The sequence below is a fragment of the Carassius gibelio genome, chromosome A5 (genome assembly GCF_023724105.1).
Source record: "Carassius gibelio isolate Cgi1373 ecotype wild population from Czech Republic chromosome A5, carGib1.2-hapl.c, whole genome shotgun sequence".
NCBI classification, from domain to species: domain Eukaryota; kingdom Metazoa; phylum Chordata; class Actinopteri; order Cypriniformes; family Cyprinidae; genus Carassius; species Carassius gibelio.
This window is the reverse complement of record NC_068375.1, coordinates 32,033,100-32,048,205: the sequence shown is the minus strand read 5'-3', so window position 1 is coordinate 32,048,205 and position 15,106 is coordinate 32,033,100. Positions and strand designations below refer to the sequence as shown.

The 15,106-nt window shown below is 40.0% G+C and overlaps 1 protein-coding gene across 1 annotated transcript in view; it reads left to right on the top strand.

Annotated features, from left to right (window-relative positions):
* fam222aa (family with sequence similarity 222 member Aa) overlaps positions 1–15,106 on the top strand; it is a 55,864-nt gene that overhangs the window by 28,129 nt on the left and 12,629 nt on the right. Inside the window, exon 2 of the mRNA XM_052595802.1 lies at positions 2,799–2,962. Within this exon, the coding sequence (XP_052451762.1) occupies positions 2,851–2,962 (112 nt within the window). The 5' untranslated portion in view covers positions 2,799–2,850. The remainder of the gene's footprint in view (positions 1–2,798; positions 2,963–15,106) is intronic.

Genomic DNA, 15,106 nt, shown 5'->3' with positions numbered 1-15,106 from the left:
TCTCGGTTTTAGCTATCCAAGCACACCTTGTGTTTCTTATAGTGGTGCAAGATTTCAGTGGTATCTAGAATTCATCTCACTATTTTCAGGAAATTGAAGAATGCGTGAGGTTTTTTTTTCCAATGGAAAGCTTATAAACCCTCTAGTTTATAAGAATAGTAATTTGCAAATATATTAGGTGGCTTGTATCTCAGGAAGTACACAAACAAGTGTAATCACAGAAATCTTCCTACATTTGCTGTTCATAGTGCTGAGCTTGTACTGCTTTTGATTGAAGAAAGACGGCAATGAGGATTGCATCGGTGGAGATTTTATTTGGTGTTGCCATTGATTTATTCAAATACATTGATAAGCACATGTTAGCTGACATGGCTACACAATTTCAAATCGCATGCCTGTTTACTATAAATAAATATTGACAGGCAGAAAGACAGACCTGAGTCGCTTGCCGATCTCGTTCTCATTCTTTGCTCAGTTCCTCATCATCTGCTTGTATTCACATGCAGATTTTTGGGAACAGAGTCTCAGGAAGGGCTAATCCATTTCCCCGCTGTGACAGAAAGCCATTGAGGAAACCGAGACCGAGATGTTTACCAATGAGCTGCGATCTTTAAATAACACAGATTTCACATGTCAGTAAAACGGAGCAATTCAACACAATCTTGGATTGCATGTTTTCAGTTGTTGTTGTTCGCAGTTTGAGGATTTGTTCCCTCTGAAGGTCTGACTGAAAAGATGGGAGGTAAAGGGTTGTCAGACATTCTTACTGAGCTCCAAGAAGTTTCTGCTTGAGTTTAATCACATCGCTACCTAAAGAGCTGTAAGAGCCTCTAGGATGACTTGATTTAGCCAAGTAGTATATGTTCGTAGATCTTTATCTGGTGCTGGATAAAGTAGCTATAAATTATAGTGCTAGTTGTACCCATAACCCTAACTAAACAGGGGGATGATGGGTTAAGAATGTTGTTCAAGCACTTAACCCCAGCCATAAGCCTAATCCTGAAACCTGATTGGTTGATACAAATGCTGACCATGTAAGCATTACACCAAGGTTATTATGGGTTTGAATTGTTAATTTCCATTTATTTCACTTTATTGGTCTTTATTTATTTTTTTATTACAATCACAGTTGTTTTTTGTTTAGGTGTATTTTTTTTCTAGATTGTTTATTTTTTATTTTGCATGTAGTATTTTAGATCTGCCAAAGTTTTATAATATATCATGTTGAACAAATTAATTTTGGGACATTTTTGTATACATTTTTTGAAGTAATGACAGGGTAATAATTTAGTTTTTGTATAGTTCACTTGAGAGACCTTGACTTGACTTGACTTGTCAGTGAAGAACAAAGTACAATACACTTGCACATTTGTGCTGACATGAAAGTCCTGATCTAGGTAGCTTTGTGTTTTGATCTGGGTTGTATCTAAAAGGTTGCAAGTTCAAACTCTCCTTTGTGTCCTTGAGCAAGGCACTTCACCTAAAGTTACTCCTTTAACTTGCAATTAGAAATTCTTTGCTAGTCGGAGAGTCGGCTGGTGGGTGGGTGCTGCCTAAAACGTAGTCAGATGGTCCTATACCGCATTCTCCAACAGAGCTGCTGTTTCCTCTGTTGACTGCCTGGCAGCGCGCCCCGTTTTCTCTTCTCCCTCTGGAGTGAAAGAGCTGAAGATGGAGGGATGCAGAGTCGGAATGCAGCCAGAGATTTATGGCCCGGAGGGAGATTGATTACGCCCGTCACTGGCCCTGATGTGCGCTTGGCATTTGCCCCCCACCTAACTCATCAGCATGTTACACATACACCCACACACAATATGGCATTTACACTCCAAGCAGAAACTCCTGGAAACTGCCTCCCAAACCTTTTTGGACAAAACACCATCCTAGTTGGCATCTGAACTGCAGGCAGACTCTTTCTCACTTTTGACATCCGCATCGTTTAAAAAACACATAGGAAGTGTTTCAGCCGGTCAGCGCAGGTTTTTGTTCTTAACGTGTGTGTTGTGAGCAGTGATGGGTGCTTTATTCCTCTTGTGACTGAAGGAAGTGATGGATGGGTGCTGTGGGATGGCCAGGAAGGAAGGGGCTGCTAGATTCCCATGTGATGCAGCAGGTGTGTGTTTGCAATTCAGCCCACAGTCAGTCCAGAGGCAGCTGGAGCAGCATTAAAATGCCACCTCACATACTTCTCTGTGCGTGTATCCTCCTCCTGTGTTTCACAGGTGTGAGTTGAAGAACTGGATAAGGAATACAAATACACGTTGGAGCCGTGGCATAGTAGTTAGCTCTGGTGCTTTGACACATGCAAGTTCGAATCTGGCTTGTGGCATTTCCTGATCCTTTTCGTATTTTTATTTATGTTTATTTTAGTTTACACTTTTAATTATTTGTATTTTTAGTACTTTTTAAAATACTTTGAATATTTATGCTTATATATATATATATATATATATATATATATATATATATATATATATATATATATATATATATATATATATATATATATATATATATATATATATATATAAATTGTATTCATACTTCAAATATTTAAACTAACTTTAATTTAAAAAGTTTATACATTAAAAAAATGTATTTTAAATAATTATATTAATACTTTTATTTACCCTTTATTTATAATTGTTTAATACTTTTTATATTTACCCTTTTTTATACTTTTTTATAATTTTATATATATAAATTTTTATTTATTTATTTCAAAATCAGTATAATTCCTGCACATCTTGCTTAATCGGACTATATCACTAACAATTATGTTTTTCTCCATTTTGAAGGTCGGCCTCGGCAAACCAGTGTTTGTAGAATTGTACCTGCGTCTGCGCAGTCATGCTGGCCTGTCTGCAGAGGAGGCAGACCCCTGCACCCCAGCACGCCACGGCTATCTGCAGCAGCAGCAGCAGCAAGAGTCTTGAGCAAACGCAACACATCCACCGCAAATGTGAGCAGAGTTTAGATTTCTTGTTTCTTTTTTTATCATAAATGGCAAGAACAATGACAGCAAACTGTTTTTTCTTTCTAATTGCTGGCACAGTATATGAGATTTACTTACTTCCTTCTGATGGGACCAAACATTTCGACTGAATAATTAAATGTGACTGTGTAGTTAGGCATTGACGACATTGCAGATGAGTTCAATGAACTTTGACAATAGACTTTTCTTTCACACTGTTCTATTAACAGAGATTTGTTTATGTCAGTGTGATGTAGCACATCCACGACCCCTGAAATGTTCACATCACATTCATTTCATGCCCCAAGAAGCTTCACTCAGCTCACAGTGGCATTGTTTAGACATGAATAGTTAACATCTTGTTTTTTGCAGCCTTGATTCGAGTGTTGCTGGCTTTTGTCCTTGTGCTCGAGTCCGTTCTCTTCTCCTATAGTATTTTATTCTCCACTCTACTGTAGTGTACTCTACCGCAGGGGTTTTTGATGCCAAATACCCAGAAAAACAATCGTCCCCTTGAATAATTGAAGAATTGGCTTTTATACTCCCATTGTGCCAAAGCAAATTGTTAACATTTCATCTGAAAAATATTTCCTTTTATGTTTTTTTCACAAGTATATGCAGATTTTTTTTTTTCTCTAATTCATAGTTTTGCTCTCAATAGAATAAAAAATCAACAATTATCTTTATTTCTTTCTTTTTTTTACCAGTCTTTAGAAAACTTAAATTAAATGGTAATCTTGTCAAATTTGTTGAATGAAAGAAAGAACTAAAATAAACGAGTAATATATTAAATGCAAGTTCAGTTTGACAGCTCTTATAATACATTTTACAAACAATAATAAATAAATAAAATATAACTTATCATATGTTTTACAGACCTCCTAGTACCCTATTTTGCCTTAAAGCCCTTGTTTGAAAAAGCCTTCTTTTCTGCACTCTAGCCGAATCTGGTCTGCTTTATATTATTTTATCTCTGTTATACTCTACTCATCCTCTACCTGTCTATGTGCAACTCTGTTTAGAATGTCTGTGCAAGGTCTTGTTGACCATATATGGAACATTTGTAGTGTGTTTGTCTTTATTCTTCAATAACCATTTAATCTGCAAGAACAAAAGACTTTACTGCTGATGTTCCCTGTCATGGCTTCAAGGCTTGTAACTCAACCCTGACCTTCAGGTTAGGATTTGCAGTGATGTATGTCCTTACAGACCTACCCGTATGCAAATGTACACATGGTGAAACAAATCTGCTCATTTTCCATAAATCGGTTTCACACATATGCACGAGTAACCCATGTAGAACAGGTCCTCTGGTCACCACAATGTATATTTGTATAGATTTTCATGTGTATGTCTGTGTTTGTTCAGGGTTTGCAGGAATTTTACAGATTGACCAGTCTTGTTCTGGCAGGCTCTGAGATTAAAGAAAGTAAAGCACAGCCTAATGGCTATTATTTCTGACTGAAGATCCCTGGGCTCTGCTTAAAGCTTCAGATTAGACTTAAACTGAGGGAGCTCTTCCTGTAATGAGAGAGAGGGAATAAAGGAAAGAATAGAGAGGAAGAGGGGGTTGTCCTTCTTTTAGAATGTTCCATATGCCTTCAGTTCTGTTTTGTTGGTGTGGCTGTATTCCACATGCACAAGCTGATTACGGTGAGGACAGGCAGACGAGCAGAGGAATATTAACTTTTAACCACTATCCCTTAGGTTCAGCTCTAAGCTTAGTGCAGCTTAAAGGTAATAGGATGGCATCGTCCTCCTGCTGCTGTCTGATCAGCATGGCATCGTTCTGCTTTCTCCTTCTTGGCAAACAGGAAAAGGTTAAAGGGACAGATTTTTGGGGGGAAAGCACATCCATGGGCATCTGCTGCCTTTGTCTGAGATCTTTTAAGTGTGTGTGTGTGTGTGTTTTAATATAATGAATATTGAGAACAGAGAGTGAAAGAATGTCATTGGTAAAATGAAATGAATGGGCGAATGTATGAATGCCTGCATGGACAGAAAGACATTAAAGGGGGGGTGAAATGCTCGTTTTCACTCAATATCCTGTTAATCTTGAGTACCTATAGAGTAGTACTGTATCCTTCATAACTCCAAAAAGTCTTTAGTTTTATTATATTCATAAGAGAAAGATAGTCTGTACCGATTTTTCCCGGAAAAACACGACCGGCTGGAGGCGTGACGTGTGGGCGGAGCTAAAGAATCACGAGCGCCAGTAGGCTTTTGCGTTGAGAGCGTCTGGAAGCTGTGACACAAAATGACTAAGTTCCACTTTGTCGTCTTTTTTTTTTTTTTTAAGCTGTACATGTGGAAAGTGCAGTTTGATGACAACATCGCATGTTGTTTACTTGATGTGCTTACGCGCCGATAGCTAAGTTAACAACACAGAGATATTTGAAGCAGTTTTACTCACCGCCTGCGGTTCCAACACACGATCGTGACCCTTTTTCGTTGGGACTGCATTATCCTTAAGAAATAAACGATGTGCAAATCCGGCGTCAAACTGGGCCTTGTTTGTAAAACAAGCATCTTCGAAATGCAGGGAACAAACACAAACACTTGCACAACTCCGTTGATGCTCTGTAAAAATAAACTCCATCCACTGGTCCCTTAATGCTGTTTCTCTTTTGGTAATCTGTGGAGGGTTGTCTTGCCCTGGCAACCAAAAACACACTCCTTTTGTGATATTTCGCAACGCTCTCGCTCTGATCAGTGAAGTCTGTTGTGCTCTCAGTGCTGTGCTATACGGGAGCGCGCGCTCTTCAGGCAGAAGTGTCCTTAGGACCCATATAAGGAAATTCCGCTCCATCTAACGTCACACAGAGCCATACTCGAAAAAAACTTTACGAAACTTGTGACAAACCGGAAGGAGTATTTTTGGAACAGAAATACTCCTTCAAACGTACAACTTAATTTTTGAAACTTTGTCCATGTTTAGCATGGGAATCCAACTCTTTAACGGTGTAAAATCTCAGTATGCATGAAATAGCATTTCACCCCCCCTTTAATGAATATGAAATGGATGGGTGGTTGGATGAATAAATGAGTGGATGTATGGATGAACCATTGATCAGCAGAATGGATGATGAGTGAATGAAGGAGCAGATGGATGGATGGATGGATGAAAAAGCAGGCAGTAGATGAAAGAACAAGCAGATGCATGAAGGATTCGTGTATGTATGGATGGATGGATGAGTGGATGGATAGATGGATAGATGAATGAGCAGATAGATGGGTGAATGCTTGAAGGGGCAGAATAAATGAATGAATGATCAGATGGATGGATAAATGAATGGCTGAAAGCAATTATCAGGTGGATGGATGATGAGTGAATGAAGGAGCAGATGGATGGATGGATAGATGGATGAAAAAGCAGGTAGTAGATGAATGAATGAGCGGATCCATGGATGCATGAAGGATGGATCGATATATGGATGAAGACAAATGAAGAATGAATGGAGGAAGGAGCAGGATGGATGGATGGATGAATGAATGAGTGAATGAATGAATGAGCAGACAAACAAATATATGGATGGACGAGTGACTGGATGAATGAATAAAATGGATGGATATACAGACAGATGAATGGACAATGCAAGTGGAGGTCTAAATGTTGGATGGATAAAGAAGTTTCAAAGATCAATGATGTTGCATCGAAAAGTAAAAAAAAAAATGCATCTTTGAGAGAAAAAGAAAAAGAGAATGAGAGAGCCGAATAGAAAAGATGGATGGAGACTGCCTTGCTTGATTCAAATTGATTCCCTCCCTCCAATTTCAGCAGGATTTAGCCACTTCCTTTCTAGACTTCTTATTGAGAAGCAGTCAGTAGGGGTCTGAGGCTGAAATCAATAGCAAAAGAACAGTTTCTTTCTCTGTCTGTCTCTCACACACAGTCACTCTTCCTGGCGTCCGTTTGCTTTTGATTGAGAGATCGCTGCAGTAGAGCACAAGCTCATAACAATAAGTAAAAGACCTTTGTGTGCATCATTGATTAGAGTATCTGTGTCTGAGCTGTGGTTTCAGTATATGTTGACCACACCGTCTGGTCTGGAGCTGCAGACAGGTGTCAGAGAGAGTGAGAGACATTCTGGGCTGCTGTCTGAAAGCCAATGTGTCTGGAGATTATGGAGGTGGATGGGTTCCTGCTGTCCTTCTCAAATCTGGCATGAGTAGAGAGAGAGGATTTGGGAGGGTATTCAAACAACTATAAAGTAAAAGCCCCCTTCTGCATGCAGATGTAGAGCACCTGCACAGTTCATTGATGCAACTCCCATTAAAAATGCCTCATACCCTCAATAAAAAAGGGACTTAACTGGCTCCAGCATCAGCTGTGAGTGCTCAGATCAGCCCGCCAGACAATCAATTTCCCCAGAGTGCATGGAGCTTAGCAGGCGAAAGAAAGAGGGAGAGAGGAGGGAGATAGACAGGGATAGAGGTGTGATAATGAAAACAACTGAGCAGAAAGAGAGCTCTGGAAAAAAATTAGAGAGAAAGGCAGGAGAGTTGCAAAGTGGAGGTAGCGAGAGACCAAAGAGAGAGAGAGAGAGAGATAGACGTGCTTTTTAAAAAGCCATTGACCGCCTGCCCTTAAAAATATCGTATTAGATTAGCTTCAGTGAGGAGGCCTTTTGAGTTTTCCCCCTCCTAGCCAAGAAATGAAAAAGAAACGCCAGGCATTAGTTAAATTATAAATCACAGCCGCTTGCTTTCAGCATGCCTAAATTCTCGGAGTATGTGGCGGCACTCTCGCGCGTCAGGGCTTGTCATTCCTAATTAAATCTCCCTGTTTGGGTGACATTTGTAGCTGTCACCCAGCCCCCCGCCAGTGTCTGTCTGCCAGTAGCTTAGATGGCGACATGAAAGTCTGAGCGGAGGGGAGATCCCCCTTCATCACTGAGCACCCTGGGGACAGAAACACCGGGGCCGGACACATCACAGCCACTCCGACGTTGACCTCTGCAATGGATTCTGGGTGCTTTTATGCCTTTCTTGTTTTCATAGCTTTTTCTTTCCTTTACACTTTCTTTTGCTCTTTCACTCTGTTTTTCACTTTCTATTGAATATTCCCTGCTCTTAAATTAGTTTTCTTTCTTTCTTTCTTTTATTTTTTTGCACTTTCACTTTTTTTTTGTATATTCCCTGCTCTTTAAAAGGGGACATAACAAACACAGTTTCTGTAATTTCTCATGTTGATTTTGAGTACCTATAGAGTAGTACTGCATTTTTTTTCATATCTCTGAATAGTCTTTAGTTTTATTACAATTATAAAATACAGATACAGCTTTATGTTTTTCTCCCAAAACAGTCGAGCTCCTGGAGGCAAGCTGTGTGCGGAGCTAAAGAGTCACGAGCATGCAAAGCTTTTGTGTAGCGATCGTCTGCAAGCTGTGACATCAACATAAATAAAACAGGAACAAAAACTTTATTGACTTACATTTTTAAAATGAGTTAATAAAACATTTGGAACCAAAATGCCGGGAACAAACAAACACGCTCGCACAACTCAGTTGCTGCTCTGGAGAAACAAACTACATCCACTGTTCCCTGAACACTGGGTTGTTTGGGAAGCTGAACAAGGTTATCTTTCCCTCACAACTAAAAACACATTGCATGCTTATGTATGCTTATGCTACACATAATCGATTACACACACTCACCTCTGTAAGGTGTTTGTGAGTGAGTGGCTCAGGTCCAATCACGACACTCTTCTCCCTGTACTCTGAGCCACAGTAGGCATTGGCAGCCAATCAGATGCACATATGGCACTGTGACATCATTTGCAGGGTCACAACATCCAATCCGGTAGAGAGAGATTATCACCTCTGAAGGCCTCATGGGAAAGATTTGAACCATATGAGAAGCAGGAGTCCGTGTCATACTGACAAGACGTCAGAATTGGACTGAAACTTCAGTTCTCACATTAATGGCTAAGGGTTGTGGAAGGGTCATGAGATGTTGATGCCTGCCAGAATTATTCTTCAGTGCAATGCTCCTCCAGTCCAACAGTGGTCACCACACAGGAAACAAAACACATTTGCTGAAAGTTATTTAAACATGCTTACAATGACGACTAAAAGTCATTTTTAACCTAAGTTTCAAATCTGCCCTTTTTACATTGATTGACAGCTGCCCCAGGCCCTTTGTCTGCAGGGATTTAGATTTATGATTCTGAGGTGTGTTTAGATTATTTTAGTTGGTGCCCTTTAGGGTTTACATTTATCCGTGATGTTCAGTTAGCATTCATATTGACATAAATAAATGACTAGGCAGTGACAGACAAAGATTTTTGTGTGTGTGTGTGTGTTATTAGTCGTCTTTGCCTCTCAGGGTTACAGTTGGCTGATCGCCCTGCCAGCAACCTGCAGACACACCCAGAGGCTCATTTCTGGGCAATGGTGGGAACACACCAGCCTTTCCACTCGTTCTGTGCCCATCCCGGGCCATTGGCCTAGAGGGCAGAGCAGGGTGGGGAAGGGGGCCTGGGATGCTAGCGGCTGTTGCTGTGGCTTTGGCAGACGTAAGCGAGATGCCCTTTAAGCTGGCGCATGGGCCTCCCAGGTGAATGTATGGGTTGGAAGGAGGTAGGGAAGGAGGGCAAGAGAGGAGGAGGAAGATGTGGAGGGGATCCAGGGCTCTTAGAGCAGCTGAGGAAATGAGATCACACTTGGAGACTGACCTTCTGTTGGGGGCCGGGAGACAGGTTAGAAGATGCAGTACATGAGAACACACACACACACACACACACACAGACACTGTGTATATCTGCTTCACTGTCTGTCTATCTATCTCTCACTCCTTCTCTCTCTCTCTATCTATCTTTATTTCTCTCCGTTCATCTATATCTCTGTCCTCTATTTAATATTTCTATCCAACTCTCTGTCTTTTCTGTATATATTTCTCATTGTCTAACTCCCTGCATTTTGTCCATTTCTCTGTCTGTCTCTCTATCCCCCGATCTATCTTGCTCATTGAAAAGCAGCCATGTAATGTGTTATGAAAGAGGAGATTAGTGAATAAAGACCGATCATATTCACGTGGTTCGTGTGTGCGTGAAAGAATAAGACAGACAGTGCATGATGTTGTGTGCGTGAAAGAATAAGACAGACAGTGCATGATGTGCTAAACTAACATTGTTGCTCCTTTGGGACCTTTAACATCAATTAGAATAGCCTGCCTGACACACTCACTCTCCTCTGGGTAAAGAGAGCGTGTGCGCTAACATTCTCACTTGCAAATTAGTATCAGAAGCATTAGTATGAAAGACTCTGTGTGCTTGATTGGGTTTCTTGTTTCCTGTCCTTACACGTCTCTGTGGTCTAATATTCTCAGACACACTGTCAAAAAGCAAACAAAGACATGTTTAGATATAAATAAAGAAGTGTTAGAGATGAAAATAGACCTTGTTTGTATCTTGTTTGTGCAAATGCATTCCCTTCGGTTATATGCCCGTCTAGTAAAATGTTTACTAGCATGCTGACTTGTGGCTTAATGGTCAGTGGCATAATGTGGTTTTACCAGCACTTGTGTGTGTGATGTCTATGATGTTTAAAATTCATTTTGAAGCAGTGGACCTTGTTTCCTAAATGAGAGAGCAGAAGGGTTGAGACTTGCTCCGGGCTAGCTGTAGGCAGCTCTATTTTTCTGTTTACCTGCAGACTCGCACTGAGATTTCTCTCGGCCTTCAGGACACACACACACACACACACATACTATAAACCTTTAGTTCTGTCTTTTTGTTATCTAGTCCGATCATGTTCATCTTCTTAATCTCAGTCTAATTCTCTGATTTGTCAATTGCACATTGTGCAAATGTGAGTGTATCTCATAGTGTGTGTGTGTGTGTGTGTTTGACTGTTTCTGAAAGATTTCCTGATACAAATCTTGCAGCCGAAAAGAGGTCATCTTATCAGAGACAAGCAAAATTGAACCTTTTTTTTTTTTCATTTCCTCACTCACATCGAGTTATCTCTTCATTATCTTTAGCTCTATCAAGCAGACTGTGATGTTCTCCAAGATCTTATTTGACAGAGAAGTGTTTTTGTTCTTCTGTTCTTTCGGTTCTGTTCTTCGGTCACCCAAAGAACCACCAGAAAAGAACATGTAAAGGAATATTCCAGTTTAAATACAAGTTATACACCAACTGCTCCATAGACTTCCTTTTGTACATATTTTTTATTTGGTTTGTTTTTACAAAAATGTGGAACATGTCATGGACTACAGATGCTGTCGATAGTAGTAACATGGATTTTCCTTTAAAAAAATTATCTTATTCAGCTGGATTTTATTCAGCATAAGAAACTTGCTGTGACTCTCTATTTGTTCTTGTTCTCCCAGGAAGATGTTTTGATAGAGTCGCTTTGTCCTCACTGTCGACTTTGTGACCCTAGAAATTCTAACGCACATGAGGGATTTTTTCAAGTCAGACGAGTCTTTTGTATAAAAGTGAAATGGGCCGCTTCATGTTTTGTTTCTTCGTGGGTGGCTATCGGACCTCAGCATAGAGAAACATCTACAAAACAGCATTTGAAGAGCGTGAGAAGAGTGGGGCATGTTGTGTGTTGGCGGGCGGGATAAGAACCAAGGACATGAGAAAAGGGAGGACTATGGGATTAAAAGAACTTCATAAGATCTTTGATGTACAAGGAATTTGTCTTGAGGCAGGTGTCAACAGAAAAGAAATGTAATAAAATAGACAAAGCATGTAAATACAAATACCTGTAAAACAAATGGAATCAAGAATAGATCAGCCATCACTGTTTGTTTATTCAGGGACCTTGGTTCCGGATGTATTTTGTCTTTTAATCTTCCCCGTATTTATTTTATCTGAATGATACACAATATACAAGTTTTTCATCTAAAGTAAAACTAGTAGGCTATTTGAAAATCAGGAATGATGGTAGTTTCTAAACTAGGCAAATTATGAGCCCTGAATGAAGGAATATAATTGAATCAGAAACTATATGAAATATCAAAATTAAAGACATTTCTTATAGAATCCCATATATTTAAAGTATATAGCAACATGATCAGATGTATACAAATACATAAACTGATGACAGAATAAGGGACTGACATAGATAATTTGCAGTGTTTATGGGAACTATATTGATTCAGTTCCTGAATCAAACTTATCTGATTGTTATTTGTTTTGTGAAAAATTCTTCCTTGGACTTTTATAGATCTGCAGCTTCATTTTTTAACTCTAAATGTTCCTATGGGAAGATCTTTAATAAATCAAAAACATTGTGAGTTCATATTGTGAGTTTGTTTTGCAGTGAGCAAATTCTAGAGTGTAAATGCGTTTCGGATTGTCAAAGTTTTCTTCCTGAAGTTGAATTATAGTTTCTTTGGTTTTGACAAACATTAGAACAATGCAAAGTGCAGTACAAGCTTTTCCGCTGCAGTTTGCTCTGTTTCTGTTTGTGCTTTGTTTTCGTTCGCCATGCAGTGAGCCGTGTGGCATGAAGTGTGAGAGAAAACAAAGTCGCCCAGTTCTCGTCCCACAATGCCCCTGACATGTCTGCTGACGGTTAGCATTCCACACAGGCGCGGAGAGGACAGCGCTCGCTGCCTGCTGTCGCTGTTGCTGCGGATGATGAAGAGGGCCTCTCGGAGGCGTTAGGAGCAGAGCGAGTGGATGGGGTCTGTGGGGTTCTCCTCGGGGAGAGGAGCGGTTGTTATCTTCCCCTCGCTGCTACAAGCTCAGAGAATTTCTTATTCATCTTTCTTTATAATCTCTCGTACCTCATGCTCTCTGCCACGGTATGGAGGGCAAAGAAAAGCTGTCCTGTGCTGAATAACAAAAACAGCAACATAAAATCTCACAAGCAACACAAATAAATAAAAACTAGTGCAATTCATAAAAAAGATCCATATGCATTTATACAGTTTTTAACACTAAATCGTACTTTGTATTATATATATATTTTACTTAATAGTATTTTTTTATTACATTAATGCAGAGAGATATTGTACTATATAAGCAGGAAGAGGAATCAGTGTTGTCTGTTTTCCCACGGTGTGTGTGCGTGTGTGTGTGTGTGTGTGTGTGTGTGTGTGTACAGGCAGCCTGGTCCTGCTGGCCTGATGCAGGCAGAGCAGACAAATGCAAAGTGACACTTGTGTGTGTAGAATGGTATTTGTAGTGACGCTTTGACCGCAGATAATAAAGTGTTCGCCCTGAGGTGATTCCAGTCGGCAAGCACCCCCAATGAAACTCACTTACTCAAAGAGAGAGAGGGAAATATGGAGAGATAGATGAGAGTGCAGGAGCAAAGGAGAGGAAGGACGGTCGCAAAGGAAGGCAAAGTGAAAGTATATAGTGGTGAGCGAGTAAAGAGATTTCCAGACATTTAACATGACATGGATTGTGTGTGTATGCGTGAAGAGAGCATCTCCAGTGTGTGACGTTTCATTGAATTAAAATATTTGGAATTGGCTTTTAAATGGTTTCACGCTGAAGAGTAATGCAAATTAAAACTTCATGCTCCGTCTTCGGGTGGATATTGCCTAAAATGTTATTTCCTCTGAGAAGGTCTCAAGTATCTTGCGTATTATTCATGTGCATTTTAATTTGACTCTGAGCCCCTGCTCTTATTAGCTCTGAGATTCCCCTTTGATTGGGTACTCGCTGGTATCTGTGGGGAATTAGCTAAGTAACCAGAATATGTTTTGCCAGTTCACCCTGAGCGGAGCAGGAAATGAATCGATTAAGCTCAGAGCCAAGTGTGGTCTTAACTAAATATTAGATTCAATTTTGGACAGCTTTTCCATTTCAGCCTGTTTAACACTTGCCTTTGTTGTTTTTAATTGTTTATATCCCTTATGTCAGTGGACCATATTCTTCAAAGTCATATTTCTGTCATTCTTTGATGTAGATGCCTCTAACTTCAGCTCATAGCGGACATCCTGAATTGTAATAACACATTTTATTGTCATCTGTTTCCATCTGTTTCTTTGAAAATCTTCCATTGCACAAAAAGATTTTATAGTGGAAAAGGTTTCTTTAAGATGATTAAAATCAAAAGGTTCTTTTAGGAAATGTTTGACTTAAAGGTTTTTCAGGGAACTAAAAATGGATCTTCTATGGCATCACTCCGAAACCCCCCTTGTGGAACATTTATATTTAAGAGTGTAGGTGTTAGTACCTCTTTGTCATTTCTTCTTGGACAGCTTGCGTAAGTGGCAGTTTTTTTGGAATTGATTGATTGTCGGACAGATCACATGAGTTATCATTGCCCATAGTTCTATACGTTTCTGTTCATCCAACCTTTGTATTGTTTGTTTTTCCCACTTACTTATGCAATCTGTTTAGCAATTACTGTGAATTGTTCTTATCAGTCTATGCACATTTAGATGTCTCTCTCTAGGGCTCTTGGTCTGTACAGACAGGTCCACAGTCCTTCTCTATTACTGTCATTAGTGTGTGTTTTTGAGAGGGGCAGAGATCTGAACCCGAGCCCGCGGTCAGGAGGTCTGGGGGAGGACAGGCGCGTTCTTTCAGCTCTCCACTCAATTAGAGCCGGAGAGGCACACAGTGGCATGCTGGGTTAATTGTAGAGCTTCAAACAGCTGCCACATTCAGGGTTCCATTGTGCCGGCAACGGTTGTTACGGCGACTGGGGGCCTGGGTTAGTAATCGCTGAGTAATCAGTGTGAGAGAAGAACAGATGACACGTCTATTAGCAACAGGCAGGTATTGTTTAGATCACAATGACACCAGAAGCCCCTCATGCTTGCTATATCTCTCTCTGTCTCGCTCCACATCCCACTTTTATGATACCATTCTGCTGCGAGGGTGACAGACAGACAGACAGAGAGAGAGACAGAGACATAAAACTCTGCTTATTTTGGGGAGTGCATGCATTAAAATTTTTTTTTTTTTTGACTGTTTTCTGCATGTTTAAACAGGCCAAAACTGAATCCCATTTGCATACATCTGTCCTGCATGGTATGAAATATTTGGATATGTGCTATGTCCACAGAAAATCCATTAGTGCCTTCGATTGACTAGTTTTGATTTATCCACATGTTTTTTTTTTTTTTTTGTGATATTGCCCACAATCTTTACACAAGAGGTTTAGTTTGCAGTTGTTTTCTGGCTAAATTCATTAAGCTGCTGTCACTTTAGCA